We start from the raw sequence: 19,365 nt of genomic DNA on the forward strand, positions 1-19,365 counted from the left end.
GCTTGGCACTGGTTTCTGGCGATTCTTCCGAGTCCCTCTGTGCGGCCCCGGCTGCCGGCCGGGCTCCTGCCCGCAGCACGCCCCGGTGTGGGGGGGGCCAGTCAGTGCGTCCCCCAGGCGTCCTCTGGGCTCGGTGTGGGGGGTGGCCCTGGGTCCCCTGCCTGAGGAGCACTGGGACTGCGGTGGCCGAGGCCAGCGTGGTGTTGGCTCCGGAGTGACGGGCAGGTGTTCCTGTTGGGAGAGCCACGTGGCAGTTGGGCCGTGGGGCGGGGGGGGAACCTGGGCTGAGGAGTCTGTGGCTTCTGGTGTCCAGGTGAAGGAGTCCCGAGTGGGCACATTCAGCGGGGACAGGCGGTTCCGGCAGAGGGCGGGGGTGGGTCTGAGCTCAGGCTGCAGACGAGGGCGGGCGGCAGGGAGTGTGGGGGCTCCACAGGTACCGCTCTCTGCCCTCCTGGGTCAGGGTCTCCCGTCCGGGAGGGGAGGGGTCGGAGACCTGGGTGCCACTGAGCTCGGGGCCTGAGCCCCGCCCTCCCGTGCGCAGACGCGGAGCCCGTGGGCGACTTCCCCTGCGGCAAGGAGGCCCCTGCCCGGCTGTGCGAGGGCGACACCGAGTGCCGGGAGTACTGGCCGGGGCCCAACTTCGGCATCACCAACTTCGACAACATCCTGTTCGCCATCCTGACGGTGTTCCAGTGCATCACCATGGAGGGCTGGACCGACATCCTCTACAACGTGAGTCCGCCTGGGCCCTGGGGCTCTGGGCCCCATGGGTGGTGCTTCTGGCCGGGAGCCTCTGCCCGGCCCTGGGCTCCTTCCTCAGACCCCGCACCCCACCCCCACCCCCCGCCCCGGGCTCACTGCGATCCCTCTGGGGGTGGGGGTGGAGCTCTGAGAAGGCGATGCCCCGGAAGGTTCTCCCGAGGCGGGCCAAGGCAGACGAGTGTGGTCCCGGTCCAGCGGTGGGAGGCGTTTCACCCACGACCCAGGGGCGTCCACCCGCTGCAGGGAGGCGAAGCCGAGGCTCAGATGGCCGATGGGTCCAGCCGGGGGCTCGGGGCTGGTGGGTCGATGGCCGTGGACGACCGGCTGAGCGTCCCCGCTGGGCCTTCCGGGCGGAGAAGGGGGCAGCGGGCGGCCTGGGGATGACGGAGCAGCGGTTGGCCGTAGGACTCAGGGACACGTGCGTCACCACGCGGGAAGCCAGGGTGCGCCTGTGTCCTCCTCAGTGTCCTCGCTGTCTCAGCGTGGCTCCCGGCCCAGACAGTCATCACAGCGAGCCACCCACTGGGCAGTCCGGGCTTGGTGGCACGGGCTGGGGGCGGCCCGGTGACCCCCATCCCTCCTACCATCCCTGTGCCACAGGCCCGTATGCTGCTGCCCAGACCTCTGTCTTTTTAAAATGTGATCACCTCCCCTACCTGCCCCCCAGCTCCCTCCCCCAGCCACCTTCTACCCCTGGAGCCCTGGGAACCGCTGGGGCCGGAGAACAATTAAGTCAGTGCCCCAGGGGCTCTGGAGGTGGAGCTGGAAGGTGCGTGGGAGCCAGGACGAGGCCTCTGGCTGGGAGGGTGGGGCTGGCGGGGTGTGCAGATGCCATGGGGGGGGGACTCTGGAACACAAGGCACTTCCCCTTGAGCCCTCGCTTGCGCGGCTTGGGCAGCAAGCCCTTGGAGCCCCGCACCCACAGCCCCCGGCAGCTCGGGGCGGTCGTGGCAGGGCACAGGAGGAAAGGGGCCAACGGGCCCCTGTGCTCTGTGCCTCCCCTGGGGGCCCGGGGGCTGGGGGGGCCCTGGGGCCGGGCACGGAGCGGGTGCCGGGTGGGTGCGAGCCGGCGGCTGGCGGGAGAGCTGGCCCGAGTCTGCTGCACTGGATTCCTCCGAGCGGTGGGCGTCCTGTCTGATGAAGCTCTGTGTGATCGAGGGACAAAAGCGATGACGAGGAGCTTGGCTGTTCTCTCCCCGCAGCAGATCAAGGAACAATTTCCACAAAGACGGGCCCTAAAAATAGCCCTGCGCTGGTCACATCCCTGCCAGCCCCACCCGGAGGAGGGGGGGCAGGGCCGCCTGCACCGCCCCCGGCACTCCCCGGGGCTTGGCCGGAGGCCGCGAGCTGGGGGTCCGGGCCCCTCGGTGGCGGGGGGGGGGGGGGGGGGCGCAAGAACCGGGTGGGGGCAGGAGGAGACGCTGTCAGGAGAGGCCGCAGAGCCTGTCCCGCACAGGCCCCACGGGGTGCCGGGTGCTCCCGAGGCTCGAGCCGCAGCATTTGGTACCTGCGGGCTCAAAGGGGGCTCGATGGGGCGATGCTTGGAAAGACCCCTGAGAGTGAGGCCCCAGTGGCTATGGGGGGGGGGCACCAGGATGCGGCGACGGTGACCTGGGCGCCCACAGCAGGTGGCCGCTGTCCACACCGAGGGGTCCGGGTCGGTCGCAGGCAGTCGGGGTGTCTGACGAGGGCTCTCTGCAGGGAGAGGCTGCCCTCGCCTCCAGCCCAGTGGGGGCGCCCCGGCCCCCCAGAAGTGGGCTCCTCAAGCCGAGGGGCACACGCCGTGTCAGGAGCCCAGTGGCGGGATGCTGGCAGGTCAGCTGTTGCCAGGGGCCAGTGGGCAGCCAACGGCCCCTTCCGTTCTGCCAGAGGACAACGGGGTCTCCGTGGGAACATGTGCTCAGAGAGGACCCTGGAAACCTGGTGGTGGTGGGGGCCCTCCCCAGGGGCAGGGAAGGGGCTCCCGGGGTTCGGGGAGGTGAGCGAGTCGGCAGTGAGCGCCTCTGGGGCCCGGACAGACGGACGGTTTCCTCGGGGCAGCGGCCAGAAGGGAGAGCTGGCCTGTGCCCTGCTCCCTCCCAGGCTGTGGCGGCACTGGGAGTGCAGCCCGCCAGGCGGCTGCGGCAGGAGGGCCGATGCTGGGCCTGGGGGCACGGGGGGGGCGTTGTGTGCACCCCCCCCCATGGTCATCTGCCGGCCTGGCCCCTCCCTGAGGAGCATGCCGGCCCGTTCAGCAGCAGCTGGGACGGAGACGGTCACTGAACTGAGACTCTTCTGTCTGAAGTGATCGTCGGGCTTCCCGCTGCTCAGCCCTTGTCCAGGTTCTCTGCCGGGGCCACGGCCACCCCACGTTGGCGGGGGGACCGTGCTGGTTTGTGGTCATGGACGTGAGGTGCTGACGTGCTCGCTGCACCGAGCAGCGGCCTCGCCACGCCCCGAGGGGGGAGTGTCAGAGGCCGGGTGTCTGCGGGGAGCGCGGGGCTGGCCTGCCTGCCGGCCGCTGGGATGGGGGGCAAGGGGGCAGCTGCGGGGAAGCGGGTGCCCTCCACTGAGCGGGGAGAGTGGTAAGCGAGGTGTCGGCTCGGCTTTGCTTCTGCAGAGACCGGGGGCGCCCCAGTATTCTGGTTCGGCCCGGCACGTTTCAGTGACCCCTCTGTCCCAGTGGGGTGTCGAGTGCGCAGGTGGCAGATGGGGGCTGGCAGGGCTGAGGGCGTGTGTGTGAAGTCGCCAGCGGGGCGGAAGGTCATGTGGGCGGATGAGGTCGCCGGGCAAAGAGCATGGACGGAGACCTGGGGCCGTCTCCGAGCCTGTGGCTGGGGGTGGGGGGGGCCTGGCGTTCAACTAGGAGCCCGTGGTGGGCTGGGGTGGGGGTAGGAGGACCTTCAGGGCCCGCAGAGCAAAGCAGGCACATCAAGAGCGTGGTGAGCCAGGTCAGGGGCCGTGGGAGGTCAGGGAAGATGCTGGTAAACTTGCCCAGAGCAGGGTGGGCACGACGCCTGGAGTGCTGGGGCTTGAGGAGGGGGAGGGGGCGGGGCAGGGCCGGGCGGGGCTAGGACAGGGTGCTGCGTCAGCTCTGAGGTTTGGGTTTTCTCTGTGACCTGGAGCTGGGAGGGAGAGGCTGTGCAGGGGAATCTGGGGACCGACTTTTTACAATGAAACGTCTTGAGAGATGGGTGAAGCAATACTGCAGACCCCTCGAATCCTTGCCGTGTTTCTTCTCACGGCCACAGCCGCGAGACCAGCCTGTGTCACACGCAGGGGAGACGCAGGCTCTGTGACCCTGCCTGCAGGGTCCCCTCCTGTGTCCCTGCGGACCGCTGGCCTGGGGGCCGACTCCGTGGGTTTGCCACTTCAGGAGTGTGGTGCAGACTCCCCCGCCCTGGCTGGGACTCCCCTGCCCTGGCTGGGACTCCCCCGGGCTACGCAGTGGTGGCTGAGGCGTCTCGGGGGCCGGGTGGGCCAGCCGGTGTCATGGACACTCCCTGTGGTTACCACACACCTGGGTTCTCGCCGTCTGGGGCTGTTGGGAATGATGTCACTGTGCACATCCGTGTGCAAACTGTCACTGTGCACATCCGTGTGCAAACTGTCACTGTGCACATCCGTGTGCAAACTGTCGCTGTGCACATCCGTGTGCAAACTGTCACTGTGCACATTCGTGTGCAAACTTCTGTGCAAACGCAGGTTTTCCTTCGTCTGGGTGAGTGCCCGGGAGCGGGACTTGCGGGCCCCATCCCAGCTGCGCGTTGGACTGTTCCGGAAACTGAGGCTGCTCCAGAGCGCCGTGAGCGCCTGCCCTTCCTCCAGCGGTTCTCTCGCAGTCCCGTGCCCCTCGGGGCGTCGCTGGTGCCACCCGAGCCGTCCCGACGCGGGTGCTGCATGTGCAGTGGCACGGCGCCGCGGTCCTGGCTCCCCACGACACTCGTGGCGGAGGCTCCTCCCTCGTGTGTCCGCTGCTGGCGCCCCTCTGCCCGCGGCCCCCGGGGACGGGGCGTCTCCTGCCGGGCTCTCGTGTTCTCCGGCGCCGCTGCGCTGCCCCCGGGGGCCGTTTCGTTTCGGTTTTGCTCTGCCTGCCCCGGGGCCTGCGTCGTCCGACAGACACGCGTGCTCAGACTCTTCGCTCGCTCACACGCCGGGTTACGTGTCCCTTCGCTACTGACCTGTAGGACTTGCTTAGACGTCACGGGTCTGATCCGGTACACGGTTTGCAGGCACTTTCACACCTGCGGGTCGGCTTTTCGCTCTCCCGATGCCGTTGTGGGAAGAACAGAAGGTTTTTATTTTGACGGATGATTTTTCCACTTTCGTTTTTACTGCTCGTCCAGGAACCCGTGCCCCAACCCAGAGCCGCGAAGACCCTGCCCGAGCTCCCTCCGCAGAGTCCTGTTGCTTCCCCCCTCGCAGCGCGGGCTGCGGCCCGCCGTGAGCAGGCTTCTGCACCTGGGGGGGGGTCCGGCCTCCTGCTTTTGGTGTGGAGACCCCTCGTCCCGCGCCGCTGGGTGAAGAGGCTGCTCTTTCCCCACTGACCTGAACTGACACCCTCGTTGAAAAGTCATTGACCGCAAACGTAGGGTTTGTTTCTAGACCATCGGTCCTGTTCCAGTCGTCAGCAGAACCTTCTTGGGGGGAGTTTTTTAAATCGCGACTTGACTTCCCTTAGCAACTACCGGACCGTGGAACGGGTCTGTCCTGTGTTGGACCGGTCCTGGTGGTCTGCGTGCTGAGAGCCGGATCTGCTCCAGCCTCGTCGAGCGGGGCCTGTGGGTTCGGGGGGGGGGGGGGGGTGCGGGGGCGGCTGCCCCTTCGTCCCGAGGGGAGGGTGCGTTTCGGCCGTTTCTCTCGCTCTGTCAGAGGGGTGTCAGCGTAACTGATGGTCTTCAAAGGGCCAGCTTAAAAATTAATTTTCTGTACTATTTTTAACAAAACTATTAATAATGAAGTTCAACTTTGGTAATGTCAGCTCTCGTTTTCATTGTTTGCTTCCTTCCTGCTCTGGGCTGATGCTGCCCCTCCCCCGGCTCCGGGGGCGGGGGCGTGAGCGAGCTCAGGTGACCGTCTCAGGGTTTGAGAGGGTCGGCCCCCTTTGGTGACGCGTGTGGCCGACGCCGCAGACTGGCCTCTGGGCTCTGCTTTAGCTGCGCTCTTCAGACCTGACGTGTCGTCATTTCCGTCCAGTTCGGTCTGTTTGAAGACTCCCGGGGGGCGGGGGCCATGGTTCTGGCCCCCCCCACACGCCTGTAGGGCGCGTCCCCAGCTGGGCGGTGGGCGAGGCTCCCTGCTCTCCCCACGTGGGTGGGGGGCCACCCCTTACTGCTGGGCCGGGGTGACGGCCCTGACCCCCGCCTAGGCCCCCCGACCCAGCTCGGGACGGGTGTGTGTCTTCTCACCTCCGCCCTGTGGGCGTGCGGCTCAGGGCCCCCCACCGAGGGGGGGACGGGGGAGAGGCCTCGGTGCCCACTTGTCAGGGGAACGCCCCAACTCCCTGCTCGCTCCCCCCGGACACGGCCCTGGTTTGGGGGCGCGGGTGGCTTGGTGGCCTGGCCGCCGCCTGGGCCCGTGGAAGTCCGGGCTCCCTGCCGGTCTGTGCAGTTCCCCGCGGTGTTTGGCCGGAGCCGCTCGGCTGCCGCGGCCTCAGCTGCAGGCCTGGGGCCCACCCAGCGGCGAACGGGCGAGCGGCGGCCCGGGGAGCGCATTGGGGCCCCGGGGGCCCGGCCGGTCTGCTTCCCTCCCTTCCTCTCTGCCGCCTTTCCAGGGCGTCTCGCCTCTGTTGTCCACGTGACGGCCAGGGCCTGCGTCCTCCTTAGTGGGGGAGTAGGAAGAGGGTGTCCGCTCCGTGTTCCTAGGAGGGGAAGTCCCGTCTGCCTTGGTCCGAAGCGGAGAGCAGAGGGGCCTGGCTGCTGGCGGGGGCCGGGACGGAGGAGGGCGTGGAGGGTCCCTGGGTGGGGGGTGGCTTCCGAGGCTGAGGCAGCCGCCAGGCTCAGCAGGGTGTGATCCGGGGCACCCGTTTGGGGGCTGGTTCCCAGGAATCAGCAGCCACCCGTCGCCGTCAGTCCAGAGGCCCAGGGCCTTCAGGGCAGAGTCTGTAAGTCCCCCCAGATGCTGGAAGGTCGGGGTCCCCCAGGGCCGCCGCCCCCCACCTCTGTCCTGTCCGGGGCTTTGCCCCAGACTGGAGCTGCCTCTGGGGAGGGGAGCGCAGGGCTCCCCGCCTGTCAGCCGGGTTGCCTGGGCCCCACAGGCACAAGCGGCAGCCAGAAATTGGCCGGATTCGGAGGAGCTGCCCCTTCCGTGGGCTGTGCTGCAAAACCAAGGCCGGGGGGCCCTGCCCGTGCCTGCGTTCAGCTGCTGGGCCCACACCCGAGTGTGGGCTCTGTCTCGGGCCAGGCACCCGTCCAGAACGCTCTCCGGGAACTTGGAGTCTTGCTGTCGGTCCAGGGGACGGTGGCCGGGCCCCCCGCCCCTGAGCCGTGGAGGCTGCTGCGAATGGGAGGTCAGACCTGGGCCTTGGGGCCTGCGGTCTTCGCAGGCAGCAGCCCGGGAGGGACCGGGCCGTCCCGGCGAGGCCGGCAGGCAGCCCTGACAGCCCTCCGGCAGCCTCTGCTCTCGGGGGCTGCTCCTCGGCTTTCCGGCGTGCTGGGCGGTGGCGGAGGCGCTGAGGGTCTCTGGTCCTTCGGGACCCCCAGGTCTGGACTGAGCTCTGGGGAAGGGTGGGCGGGCAGGTCTGACTGCAGGCCCCGCCAGGCACCCGACAAGGGCCGGGGCGCCTCCGTGGCCAGGGCTGCGTGTCTCGTCCCCATCCTCCCTGTCTCCTCCCGCTTCCAGACCAACGATGCCGCCGGCAACACCTGGAACTGGCTGTACTTCATTCCACTCATCATCATCGGCTCCTTCTTCATGCTCAACCTGGTGCTGGGCGTGCTCTCGGGGTAAGAGGCCGTGAGGGCTGCGCTCCCGGCGTGGTGTCAGACACGGTGTGTGTGACTCGGGGGTGGGCCCTGGCCTGGCGGCGTGTCCTGAGATCTAGCCAGCTTCTCTCTGTGCTGCCACCGCCCCCCCCCCCGACCGTCCCACCCCATCCCTGGCCTCCGAGCTGGCCTCCGACTGGGTCCGGGGTGGGTTTGGGGCAGCGGTGGGGGCCAGGGGACAGAGGGAGCAGCCCTGAGTCTCCGTGACTGCGGGCTCTGCAGCCCAACCCTGACCCCGTCATCTCTCTGCTGAGCCCAGGAGAGGACGGGGGGGGGGGGGGGGGGGGTTGGGCGCGAGGCGGGGAGCCCTCCGAGGGAAGGGTGCGTCCTGACCCCACACTGAGAGGGAGCGGGAATGCACAGCACCCTCCGGCCTGCGTGGGCTCCTGCCCAGGCCAGGGCTCCTGCGGTGGGCTGGGAGGGAGGCCTGGGGCCCGAGGGCGTCCTGGCCTGGGAAGGACAGTGGTGGGGGCCGGCCTCTGTGCTCCGGCTCTGGCGTGTGCCACTGGCCACGGTCCTGTCCTGAGAGGGGGATGGTCGCCGGCGTGTCTCTGAAAGCCCAGGCCTGGGGACAGGTAGAGATCTTTGGAAGAGTGCAGGGTCCGAGACAGGAGGCCTGGGCTCGGAGAAGGCACCTGCGGGGGAGACATCTCCACCGAGACCCCAGGCGACCAGGGATGAGCTTGGCGGAGGAGGGAGGGGCCCCAGGCGGAGAGGGGCCGGCGTGTTGCGTGTGCTCAGCCGGGCATGCGTGTGGTGGGTGGGGAGAGGGCTGGGGGGGCCGGCAGCCTGGCCGTGAGGGGCGTGGTCTCCAGTCGGGGACGCGGTGGGGAGGGGGCGGCGGCAGCTTTGAGCCGGGTCCCCTGGAGAAGGGGCAGGATGGCCTGGGGCGGGCAGAGCCTGGGGGCTGGCCCTGGTCGCCGCCCCCCCCCCCCCCCACTGAGCGGCACCAGCACGCGTGGGAACGCTCTGCACCCACCCGGCGCCCCAGCCCCTGCTGGCATCCTGGCCCCGGGACGGTTTCACCGATCGTCTCAGCAGGGCCCCCGGCAGATGTCCAGGTCCCGCCCGGGGACCCCGAGACTGTCGTCCAGTGCAGCGATAGGGGCCCCTGAAGCCAGGGGCCAGTGCACGGCGTGGGGTCCCCCCGGGCACACTCCCTGGCAGCCCGCCCTGCAGCAGCACCTCTGCCCTGCCTGGGGGGGGGGGGACAAAGGCTCAGCCTGCTCCTCCTCCCACCCGGCTCTCGCCCCCTCGCACCTCGGAGAACCGGAGAACTGCGGGCTGCAGAGGCAGGGCCTGCTGGTGGCTCTCAGGCGGCCCTGCCCTTGCCCTCAGGCCCTCCTAACCTTGGGGACCCTGCAGCTGCTGCTCAGGCCCTGGGGCACCCTGGCCCGGGTTAGGGGTCAGCCTGGTCAGAGCCACGCTCTCCTTGAGTGCCAGGAGGCTGGCCCAGGCCCCAGCTCTGAGCCTAGAGCTGCTCTCCCTGGAAGAGACACGGCCTCGTGGCTGAGAGCAGGCGGCTGTGCTGTGGGGGGGGGGGTGTGCGCCCGCCCCTAGGGGAGCCGGGTCCTCCCTTGGCTTGCACTGGGACAGCTGGGCCAGGCGGGACACGAGTGTGTGTGTGTGTGTGTGTGTGTCCACAGAGGGCTTCCCCCCTGCACTGTGAGCCTGAGGGCTGGGGGTGGCTGGGACATTGGAGGCTCCCTGTGAGCTCCGGGCTCCAGGGGAGGCTGGTGGGCTCGAGCAGGTCTCCTCTGGTTGCGCCCTGCCCCAGCCCAGACCCTCTCCCCTGCTCCCACCTGCCTGTCCTCCCCAGCGGAAGACCCAGCGGGGGCTCCCCTCCGGGGCTTCTCATCAGCAGGGCACAGGGCCAGGCCTGCTCCAGGCAGGGGGGCGTGGACCAATTCCTGCCCTCTGGGCCCCTCTGCCGGTGCTGTCCCTGAGTGCGGGGCGGGGGCGTCTGAGCAGGAGGGGCTGGCTGTGCCGTCCGCAGCTCAGCTCGGAGGCCGGGGTGGGGGTCACCAAGAGGGGCCGCCCTTGGCCCCTTCCTTCTGTCCCAGCCCCTCCCGGTCCCCTCGCCCGTGGGGTCGCACACCCGCGGGCCGGCCCGCCGTGTGTCCCGCTCCCCTGACCCGCCTCTTGCGGCCCCGCCCCGCAGTGAGTTTGCCAAGGAGCGCGAGCGGGTGGAGAACCGCCGGGCCTTCCTGAAGCTGCGGCGGCAGCAGCAGATCGAGCGGGAGCTGAACGGGTACCTGGAGTGGATCTTCAAGGCCGGTGAGAGCTGGCAGCCGGGCAGCCGCTGTGCCCCTGGCCCCCCTGCCGGGCCCCGTCTCCTGGCTGCCAGCGGGCCCCCGGCCCCGGGGCAGCGGGGGCGGGGGGGGGGGCCGAGACTACCTAGTGAGGGTGGCCGAGGTTTCTGAAGGGCTTTGCGGGGAGGAGGCGTTCCTTCCTGCTCACCCAGGTGTGACACCTGGTGGCTCTCGGCTCCGGGGACACTGGCCTTGGTCACAGAAGGCGGGGCCCAGCCCAGCCTGCCCCTCGTTTCTGCCCGTCACACTCAAGTGCCCGGCCCTTGACCTGAGCCCCGCCCCCCACGCCCCAGCTCTGTGCCCCACGTTACCTGTGGTTCCTGACCCCCTCGCCCAGTCCAGGCCAGCATCCCTGCCTCTGGGCGGGGCACCCGCAGTGCCTCGTGGGATGGCTGTGCTCAGGGGGGCGGCTTACGCACGGCCCTGGGGGACACGTAGGGGGCATCTTTCCTGGTAGAAAGGCTGAGCCGTGGGCCCCACAGGTTTCTGAGAAGGCTGGGCCTCGCCAGTCTCGGGCGGGGGGGGGGACCGGAGGCTCCGACTGAGGTTGTGTCTCGCCCCCAGAGGAGGTCATGCTGGCCGAGGAGGACAAGAACGCGGAGGAGAAGTCCCCTCTGGATGGTAGGTCCCGGGTGGTGCTTGCTCCCCAGGAAGAGAGCTTGGCGCCCGTGGGCAGCGCCACCGTGCACGCATGCGTATTGGTGCGTGACACTGTCTGCCAGGCCACACGCCTGCCCGTCCGGCACACACGCCCTCAGGCCTGGCAGGGCCCTGCCTGGAGGGAGGGAGGGAGGGAAGCCCTGTGACTTTTGGCTGCGTGTTCCCGGCGAGCTGTGGGCCGTGGACCAGCATGGCCGAGGCTGGCAGTGGGCTCGCACGGCACGGCCACGCCGGCCGTGGTCTCAGCCCGTGCTGTCTGGTGTGGCAGCTTACCTGTGACTCAGTGAGTGGACACGCAGGGGCCCCACCGTGACACGGAGAACGCTGCCCCTCCGCCTCGCTCAGCACAGTGCAGGCGCCCGAGAGCCAGGCGGCCCTGCTGCTGCTGGCCGTCCTGCTCAGCGGGTACCAGAGCATCCCTTCCCGTTGTCACGGCGCGTCTGGGGGGCGCTGCTTCCCGCAGCTCTCACCGGCGGGGTTGCGCCAGCCGGACTTGTCCCACGGCTTGGAGTGGCGCCGCCCTGGTGGCCACGGAGACACATGTAGCACAGCTGGGGGCCGCGGGGGCAGGGCGGCTGCCGTCTCCACCTCCTGCTCAGGTCGGCCCAGGCCCCTGCCCCGCGGTGTCGGCTGGGCCCCACCCAGGGCAGCGAGCAGGTCTGCAGACCCTTCTGGCCCCTCCTGGCCTGGAGTGCGGCTCTGGGGCGGCTGCAGGCCTGGCCTGGCTCTAGCCGGTGTTTCCTGGCACGCTGGCAGCAGGCCCTCCCCGCGGACGGTGCTGTGGAGAGCAGGGACCAGGGGGCCCACCCTCTGAGCCCCTGTCCCTTCGCCCTGAGGACGGAGGAGGGCCCACGGGGCGGGAACCGTCCCGTCCCTCGCCTCAGCCTCCGGGCAGGAGACGGGGAAGGCCCCGCTCCCGGGAGGATGAGGGGTCCTCAGCTGAAAGACACCGCTCCACCCCGCACCGGGGAGGGGGGCAGCCTGGGCCCCGGCTCCGGCTCAGGGGCCCCCCTGCCCTTCGTCTAAAGCAGTGTTGAAGCGGGCGGCCGCCAAGAAGAGCCGGAACGACCTGATCCACGCGGAGGAGGGCCAGGACCGGCTCCCGGACCTCTGTGCTGCAGGTGAGCCTCCGCCTCGGGCCTGCGGCCGCGAGGGCTCTGTGCGCCCAGCTCCCTGCCTGTCGCGCAGGCCACCCAGCTCCCCAGGCCCCGTTCCTCCCTCCCCACTGCCCACCCTTCGAAGGCCAGGTCGCCCTGGGCCCGCTGTGCCACGGGAAGCCCAGCATTCTCGGGCTGGCGCTCAGATCTCTGGCGGGGGCTCCAGCCGAGGGGTGCGCACAGCTGGCCTTGGCTGGCTCGTTGCGGCGTGGCCCACCAGCTGCTCTGGGCTCTGCCGTGCCCCTGGACGGGGAGCCGTCTGTCTCAGCCCAGGGCTGGGGCCGCAGGTGTCACTAACTCTGCAGGGACCAGACGTTCCTGCTGTCTGTCTCCCGTGTCCCAGATGACCCCCCGGGCTGCCGGCCTGGGGTGGACACGCAGGGAGTGTCCGAGGCAGCCGGCCTCCCCAGGCCATGGGGAGGGGCCAGGGCGGCCTGGGAGCACAGGGGCTGCCTTCTCGGTAGGTGGCCGGGGTGCGGGGACCCACCCTCCCGTCCAGAGCTCAGCAGCCCTGGAGCCCCCGGCCCTCCTCTGTGCAATGGGGGCAGGGCTAGGGCCCACCGCAGGGTGCAGTGGCACGTGTCCCTACTGGGGGGGGAGGGGCGCATTCGGCAGTGGGGAGCGGGTCCTGGGCCGCTGGCCCCGCCGTCCTCAGCGAGCCCCCGTCTCCGCAGGGTCCCCCTTCGCCCGAGCCAGCCTCAAGAGCGGGAAGACGGAGGGCTCGTCCTACTTCCGCAGGAAGGAGAAGATGTTCCGGTTCTTCGTGCGGCGCATGGTGAAGGCCCAGAGCTTCTACTGGGTGGTGCTGTGCGTGGTGGCCCTGAACACGCTGTGCGTGGCCATGGTGCACTACAACCAGCCCCAGCGGCTCACCACGGCGCTGTGTACGTAGCCGGGCCCGGCCTCGCCGCCCCTGCCTCCTCCCCAGCCACCTCTGGTCCACAGCCGGGGCTCCTGGGCTGTGGCTTTGGTCTTGGAACGCCCCGGGCAGGGTCTCTGCACTGACAAAGGGGCCCCCGTCCCAGGCGGCCCAGGTCCTGCAGAGCTGGGCCCGTGTTCTGGGAGCCCAGCTAGACCCCCAGCCACTGGGGAGTGAGAGGCCAGGAGGGCCCGGCCCCCTGGGGAGGCAGCTCAGGGACGACCGGGCGGCAGCCGGGCTGGCAGACCCGGCCCCCCCCCCCCGCCGTGAGGCCTTCAGAGCCCCGGCCAGGGGGGCGCAGGGCTGCTCGTCCCCTCCTGCTGCGAGGCGGCCCCTCCCGCCGCGCCCGAGGAGCAAGCCTAACCTGGCTGTGCCCACGTTCCTCCTGCCGGCCGGGCCTGGTGTGTCCATCTGCCGCAGTGTGTCACGGCTTGGCCCTGGCGCCCGTCCAAGGCAGCAAAGCAAAGAGGGAGCTGGCTGGGGGCGGGGCCCCTCCCCTCCTCCAGGGACTGAGGGGGACCGTTCCCGTTCCCACCCGAGGGCTCTGCGGGCCGTGCCGCTGCCCTGCTCCCCGGGCTCTGCTGCACCCGCCCGGCCCCGGTAGCTGTAGTGGCTCCCGCAGTGGGGCTGGCCTGGGGCTCTCCCGGGGGCCTTGCTCTCTGCGGAGCCCCGTGTGTTCGCAGCCCCTGAGGTGCCCAGGAGAGCCTTCGGTGCAGAGAACCCTCCGGGCTGCCAGTCCTGGTGCCCGCAGGCCGGCCGCACGCCTCTCTGTGGGACAGTGGAGGTCCGGCGGCCCCTGAAGGGCTCGTGTGCGCTGGACGGCCCCGTGGGCCGCTGGGCCGCGTGGGGGTCTGTGTTGAAATGTGCCGGGAAGGGAAGAGGCAGCAGGTGTAGGAGGGGCCCGGCGAGCCCCCCGCAGACACATGGTGTAGGCTCCCAGTGGGTGCGGGGCGGGCTAGGGAGCCCTGGGCGTGCCTGGCAGGCCGCTCCGGAGGGTGAGGGCGCCCCTGGGATGAGGGCGTGACCACCGCTTCGTGGCCTCAGGCGGGAGGCTGGGCACACGGCAGAAGAGCATGGGAGGTGGATGCCAGCAGGAATGGCCCCCCCCCCCGGCCCTGTCCCAGCTTCCGTGCCTCCTGCCGGGCCCCTGCAGGCCGCCCTCCCAGGCTCCGGGGCAAGAGAACGAGCACCTGGGCAGCCCCGGTGTCTGGGCCCCTGTAGGTGGCTGGAAGTCCCATGTCGGCGGCCTGTCTGCCTAGGACCTGGGCTCCTTTGGGGGGGCAGGCGCCTGCACCTCTCTGACATCATGGCGGCAGCTTTGGGCCTCAGTGCCCAGGAGCCTTGGGTCTCTCCAGGCTGCTGGGCCTTGTGAGCTGCACCTCGGGGCTGGCCAGGCTCAGCCTTCCCAGCCCCCACCCGCACCTGCTGCCGGGCATCAGGGAGTGTCGGGCCTTGGTGGCAGCTTTCCTTGCACTGAGCCTGAGCCGCTCCTACCTGAGGGTCCATGGGCATCCGTGCCTCTGACACTGGCCTGTCGGCTACTGCAGGGGGGCTGCTTGGCCAACATGCCCAGCATGGGAGCCCCGGGGGGGACACTGCCGGCTTCAGAGGCCAGGCTTGCACCCCGGGGCTGATGGTCCGCGTCCTCAGGCCTTGGGGGGGGCCCTGCCCGGACCACCTGGTCCTGTGCCTGTCGGCGGGCAGCGCAGACGCTGCCTCTGCCCGTCTGGGGTCCGGGCTGCTGCAGGCGTGCCCCTGACGGGTGCTGCGGGGTTCTCAGCATGGTGCTGCGTGAAGGGCTGGGGAGCATGCTGGTTTTGGGGTGCACAGTGATGGCAGGGAGTGCGGGGCCCCTCACCCATCCTCTGTCTCGCCGGGAGCTGCTGGAGGTCCAGAGGCCCTGGGGAACCTAGGCTGGCGACCACCCTGAGCTGGCGCCTCGCATCCCCTCTCGGCCTTGGTGCCCCGCGCCGGGCCCCACCGCAGGCTCTGAGCTGGGTTGGAGGCTGCATTGCCCCTGGCCAGCTGCCTGAGATAGTGAGCGGATTCCCACTCTGCACCCGAGCACTGGAGTGGCAGGCGGTGACCTTGAGCTGGCGTCTGGGGCCCCTGGTGGGGCCGGTGGCCAAGCTGGCCGCATCTCCTGCCGTCTGCGGCCTCCTTTTTCTGGCTCAGACCCTCCTTCCGCTCAGGCTGGGTCAGGGGCCGTGCCTGTGCCTTGGATCCCGGCCCAGCTCTCAGCTGCCCTCTTTGGTGCCGGGGCAGCAGCTGCAGGCACCTCTGTGTGTGGCTCAGAGCAAGTGCCAGACTGGCCGGAGCCGGGGTGCGGAGGCTGCAGAGACCCTTGCTGGTCGGCGGGTGAACCGTGAACAGAGTTAAAGCCCAGCTGGGTGCTGTGAGGTCCTGAGGTGGTGCCTCGGGAGGTCCCGAGGGACCAGGAGCCTCTGGAGAGGGGACTCCACCGGCCGTCAGAGTGTGGGGCAGGGAAGGGGCTGGGCAGGCAGCCATCTGCCTGGGGCGCCCAGAGGACCCCGTGCCCCAGAACTCACTGCTGAGCCCAGTCCCGGGAGCTCATTTCTGAGCCTGCCCCCGTGTCCTGCAGCACCAGGCACTCACCACCTTGCACACTGCAGCGAGCACCTGTCTGCGTCCCCCCCCCCCCCCCCCGCCCCCGGCCCCTCGACCTTCCCGTCCTGGTGGAGGTTGCAGAGCTCAGGGGCTGCAGACCAGCTCCACCCTGCGAGGCCCAGGGCCTGGCACCCGCAGTCCGGGCTGGAGCAGGTGGGGGGAGGACGCGAGCTAACCCCCCTCTTCTCCGGCTTCTCTTAGACTTTGCAGAGTTTGTTTTCCTGGGTCTCTTCCTCACAGAGATGTCCCTGAAAATGTACGGCCTGGGGCCCAGGAGCTACTTCCGGTCTTCCTTCAACTGCTTTGACTTTGGGGTGAGTGTGACGCCGTACTTAGCAGGGGTCCGCGCGGGGGTCCCCGGGGGGTCTGGCTGGACCCTTGCTGGGGAGCTTCCTCCACCCTCCGTGGCCAGCAGGTGGTCGGCAGCCCTCAGAGGGAGGCCCGCCCTGGCCAGGCCCCAGCGGGTGGGGTGCCTTCTGCAGGCTCCACCCCCCGCCCTGTTTGAAGAGGCCCTGGCCCCTCTGGGCCTGGGACCGAGACCTTCTCCATGCGCTGCTGCCCTGCAGAGGGCGTGGCCTCTCCCTGGCAGAGGTCAGGGGCTGTGGTCCCGCAACCCCCACCCCCCATCCCAGCCTTGGACAGATGGGCACACCAGAGCTGCCCTCTCTGTGGGGTGGGGCGGCAGGGCCCCGGGCCCTTCACTGCCCTCTGTGGTCAGGGAGACCCACGTCTGAGGTGTGAGAGAGCCCCAAGCCGGACTGCCGGCACCCGCCCAGCGAGAGGCCGCGTTCTGACCGCTGGAGGTGCTGAGCGAGAAGGAAGGACGGGCGTCCCCCGCAGAGTTCTCTGCAGCCCGGGCGGGCCTGGGGCCGGCAGGGACCGCGCACCTCGCCCACATGTCAGTGAGCCGGCCACCTGGGACGCTCACGCACGGCTGAGTCGCCAGCGCCGACACCTCCTGGGCCCAGGGCCGCGCGGCCAGAGCACAGGGGAGCTGGGGCGGGGCCCAGGCTTCCCGGCCCCTGGGCAGGTGTCCCCCGTCACGTGGGGAAGGAGAGCCCCGGCCGCCCAGGCTGCGCCCACCACAGTGCACGCAGGCGCCCTTCCTCTCCCTGCCCACACCTGCACCCGCACCCGCTGTCTGTGGGTTCACCCGTGGTGGCCGTTGTGGCAGGTGTGCGTGGCGTCTCGCTGCGGTTTCGGTTTGTGCCTTCGGGTTGGTGATGTTGAGTGTCTTTTCGTGTGTCTGTGGCCGTCTGTGGGTCCTCTCTGGAGAAGTGTCTATTCAGGTCGGTTTTCTGCCCATCTTTATTTTTATATTTTTAAAGTATATTTTATCTTTTTTTAAGATTTTATGTATTTATTTTTAGAGAGAGGGGAAGGGGTGGAAAAAGAGAGGGAGAAAGAGGGAGAGAAACATCAATGTGTGGTTGCCTCTCGTGCGCCCCCACTGGGGACCTGGCCTGCTGCCCAACCATGTGCCCTGACTGGGAATCGAACCAGCAACCCTTTGCTTTGTAGGCCAGTGCTCAGTCCACGGAGCCATCCATACCAGCCAGGGCTTCTCTGCTCATTTTAAACATTAGATTGTTTATTTTTTTGGTGTTGAGCTGTATGGGTTCTTTGTAAGTTTTGCATGTTAACTCCTTGTAGGATGTATCACTGGCAAGTCTCTTCTCCGGTTCAGCGGTGCTACTTGTTTCTTTTCTTCTGTTTCCCTTGCCCTCAGAGATACATCAGGAAAAAGATATTCCTGAGGTCACAGTCAGCGTTTACTGTCTGTGTTTTCTTCCGGGAGGTTTGTGGTTTCCAGTCTGAGGTTTAAGTCTCCAGCCCATTCTGAGTTTGTTCTTCCGTGCCGTGGGGGACGGCCGTCTGGTTTCTTTGACCTCGGTCCAGGTTCCCAGCACCGTCCGTGGAAGCGACGGTCCCTCCCCCCCGCCTCCGCCACGTCCTCACCGCCTCTCCCGGCTGTTCCCCGACGGGCGAGGCTGGGGGCTAACAGAGGGCAGACCGTGCCGTCCCTCCGTTTGGCGCTCGTGGTCTTTGCTGCCGGGAGAAGCCGAGTGTTTCCCGATCCAGCGAGTCCCAGCTTCCTTGTACGTGACAGCCCTCTCCTCGTCACTGTCCTCTCTCGCGTGGCCTGGGCGGCCCCGTCGGCCCCGGCCTGGCAGTCTCCCCGCTCGTCCGCACCTGCTGGGTCTGGCACAGGCTGCCGGCTCCTGAGGGGCTGTCCTAGCTGCCGGCACCGAGGGGCCCTTCCCCTGGCCACCCCCTGGCCCCAGGGCCCCTCCTCGGTGTCAGGGTCCGACGCGGCCAGGCTGGGCATTTTCGGGTTCACAGATAGGCTCCTAGGCACCCTCCTCTGCTTCCAAAACCTCACCCGCGTTTCAGGTCGTCGTGCCAGCAGCGCCTCATCCTCCGCTGCCAGAACCCACGTTGCTCTTCTTGAGGTGTAACTCGCGGCCCCAGAGCCTAGTGCCTTAAAAGGATAAACATTATCTGTCATTCTGCTGGGTCAGGCCCCGGGGTGTGACTTCAGTGGGGTCCGGGCCCAGCATCTCTCGTGGGTTCCACTGGGGTCGGGAGCTCCCTTCCGAGCATGTGCCTCAGGGGACCAGCCCCCGAGGCGCTGGCAGCCTGGGCCCCTGGTCACACGGGTGTCCCTGGGGCTGCAGCTGGTGACCCCGGGGAAACCATGGTCATTGTGTGACTCACCTCAGAGGTGACATCCCGTCACTCTGTCACGTTCTGTTTGCTGGAGAGAGTCCCTTGGTCCAGCCCATCCCCAGGAGACGGGGGTACACCCAGGGGTGAGCACCAAGTGAGCTGCTGGTGCAGGTGGGCTTGTGGCAGCCTGCCCCACCACTGCGCCACCCTGGTCGCAGCAGGCAGCGAACGGTCAGCGCGCCGGGACGTGGGCACACACCTGAGGCACCCTGAAAGACACATTAGTGTCCGGGGTTCACAGCTGTGCACTCGGGGAGACGCGGGGCTGGTGTGACCCCTGCACCTGACGAGCAGGTTTGTGGGCTGCTGGCGGCCGCAGGCAGGTCGCCGTGGTGTGCCAGCCTCTGCCTGGACGCCTTTCTCGGGTGCGGTGAGAACGTTGCTGGAAGCCGGAAGCCGACCGACCGGAGGAAGATGTGAGACAGGTGGAAATGACTGAGCCCTTGGGCGATGCCCAGGCCAAGTTCGGGCACGAGGGGTGTGAGGGACCGAGGCTGGACGTCTGGGCTCTGCACACCAGCCTTGGAGGCTGCGTTTGAGCATGAGGAGTGCGCGGGCCCGGCGGCCAGCGAGGCGTCCGGTCCAGGGGGAGCTGGCAAGGGGCCTGCCGTGCCCCGGGCCCTGCGTGCGTCCTCTGGGGGTCCCTCAACCTGGACACCAGCCGGGACAGCCCCCTGTGGAGCCTGTGAGGACAGTGGGGACCCGGGCCGCAGGCCCAGCATGGACGGGGTGGACACCTGAGGGCAGGCTGGCCACAGGAGTTCCCGATGCCGCCCGCTGGCCTCTGGGCACCAGGAGAGGACAGCTCAGGAGTGGACAGGGCAGCAGGGCTGCGCCCAGGAGAGGCCAGCTGTCTGAGGCGGGCGGCCCAGCCCCACAGTGTCAGGGAGACGCGGGGCCCCGGCTGTCACTCTGTCCCACGTCCTCCGGGCGGTGTGACGGGTGGGCTGGGGGGAGCACAGGCACTGGGCCTGTGGGCTCTGCGGCTCCCAGGGGGCGGGTGCTGGAGCCGCAGGTGAGGCTGGTACGGCCGGCGCCGCCGCACACACCTGGGGCCGCGTGGCCCAGAGGCTGACCCCCCCCACCCCACCCCTGCTGCAGGTCATTGTGGGGAGCATCTTCGAAGTGGTCTGGGCCGCCGTCAAGCCTGGGACCTCCTTCGGCATCAGCGTGCTGCGGGCCCTGCGGCTGCTGAGGATCTTCAAGGTCACCAAGTAGGTCCCCACGGGCTCCTG

At 69.2% G+C, this 19,365-nt stretch overlaps 1 protein-coding gene across 15 annotated transcripts in view; it reads left to right on the top strand.

Moving 5' to 3' along the window:
- The window catches only part of CACNA1B (calcium voltage-gated channel subunit alpha1 B), a 125,686-nt gene that overhangs the window by 22,898 nt on the left and 83,423 nt on the right, over positions 1-19,365 (top strand). For 10 of the 15 annotated variants that reach the window (XM_036022523.1, XM_036022528.1, XM_036022522.1 and 7 more), the window contains exons 6-13: positions 542-732; positions 7,582-7,685; positions 9,886-10,001; positions 10,601-10,657; positions 11,725-11,817; positions 12,528-12,737; positions 15,602-15,714; positions 19,232-19,344. In XM_036022523.1, coding sequence (XP_035878416.1) covers positions 542-732; positions 7,582-7,685; positions 9,886-10,001; positions 10,601-10,657; positions 11,725-11,817; positions 12,528-12,737; positions 15,602-15,714; positions 19,232-19,344 — 997 coding nt within the window. The remainder of the gene's footprint in view (positions 1-541; positions 733-7,581; positions 7,686-9,885; positions 10,002-10,600; positions 10,658-11,724; positions 11,818-12,527; positions 12,738-15,601; positions 15,715-19,231; positions 19,345-19,365) is intronic. The other 5 variants (XM_036022524.1, XM_036022531.1, XM_036022535.1 and 2 more) reach the window with 1 other exon arrangement.

This window comes from Phyllostomus discolor, chromosome 3 (assembly GCF_004126475.2).
Source record: "Phyllostomus discolor isolate MPI-MPIP mPhyDis1 chromosome 3, mPhyDis1.pri.v3, whole genome shotgun sequence".
NCBI lineage: Eukaryota > Metazoa > Chordata > Mammalia > Chiroptera > Phyllostomidae > Phyllostomus > Phyllostomus discolor.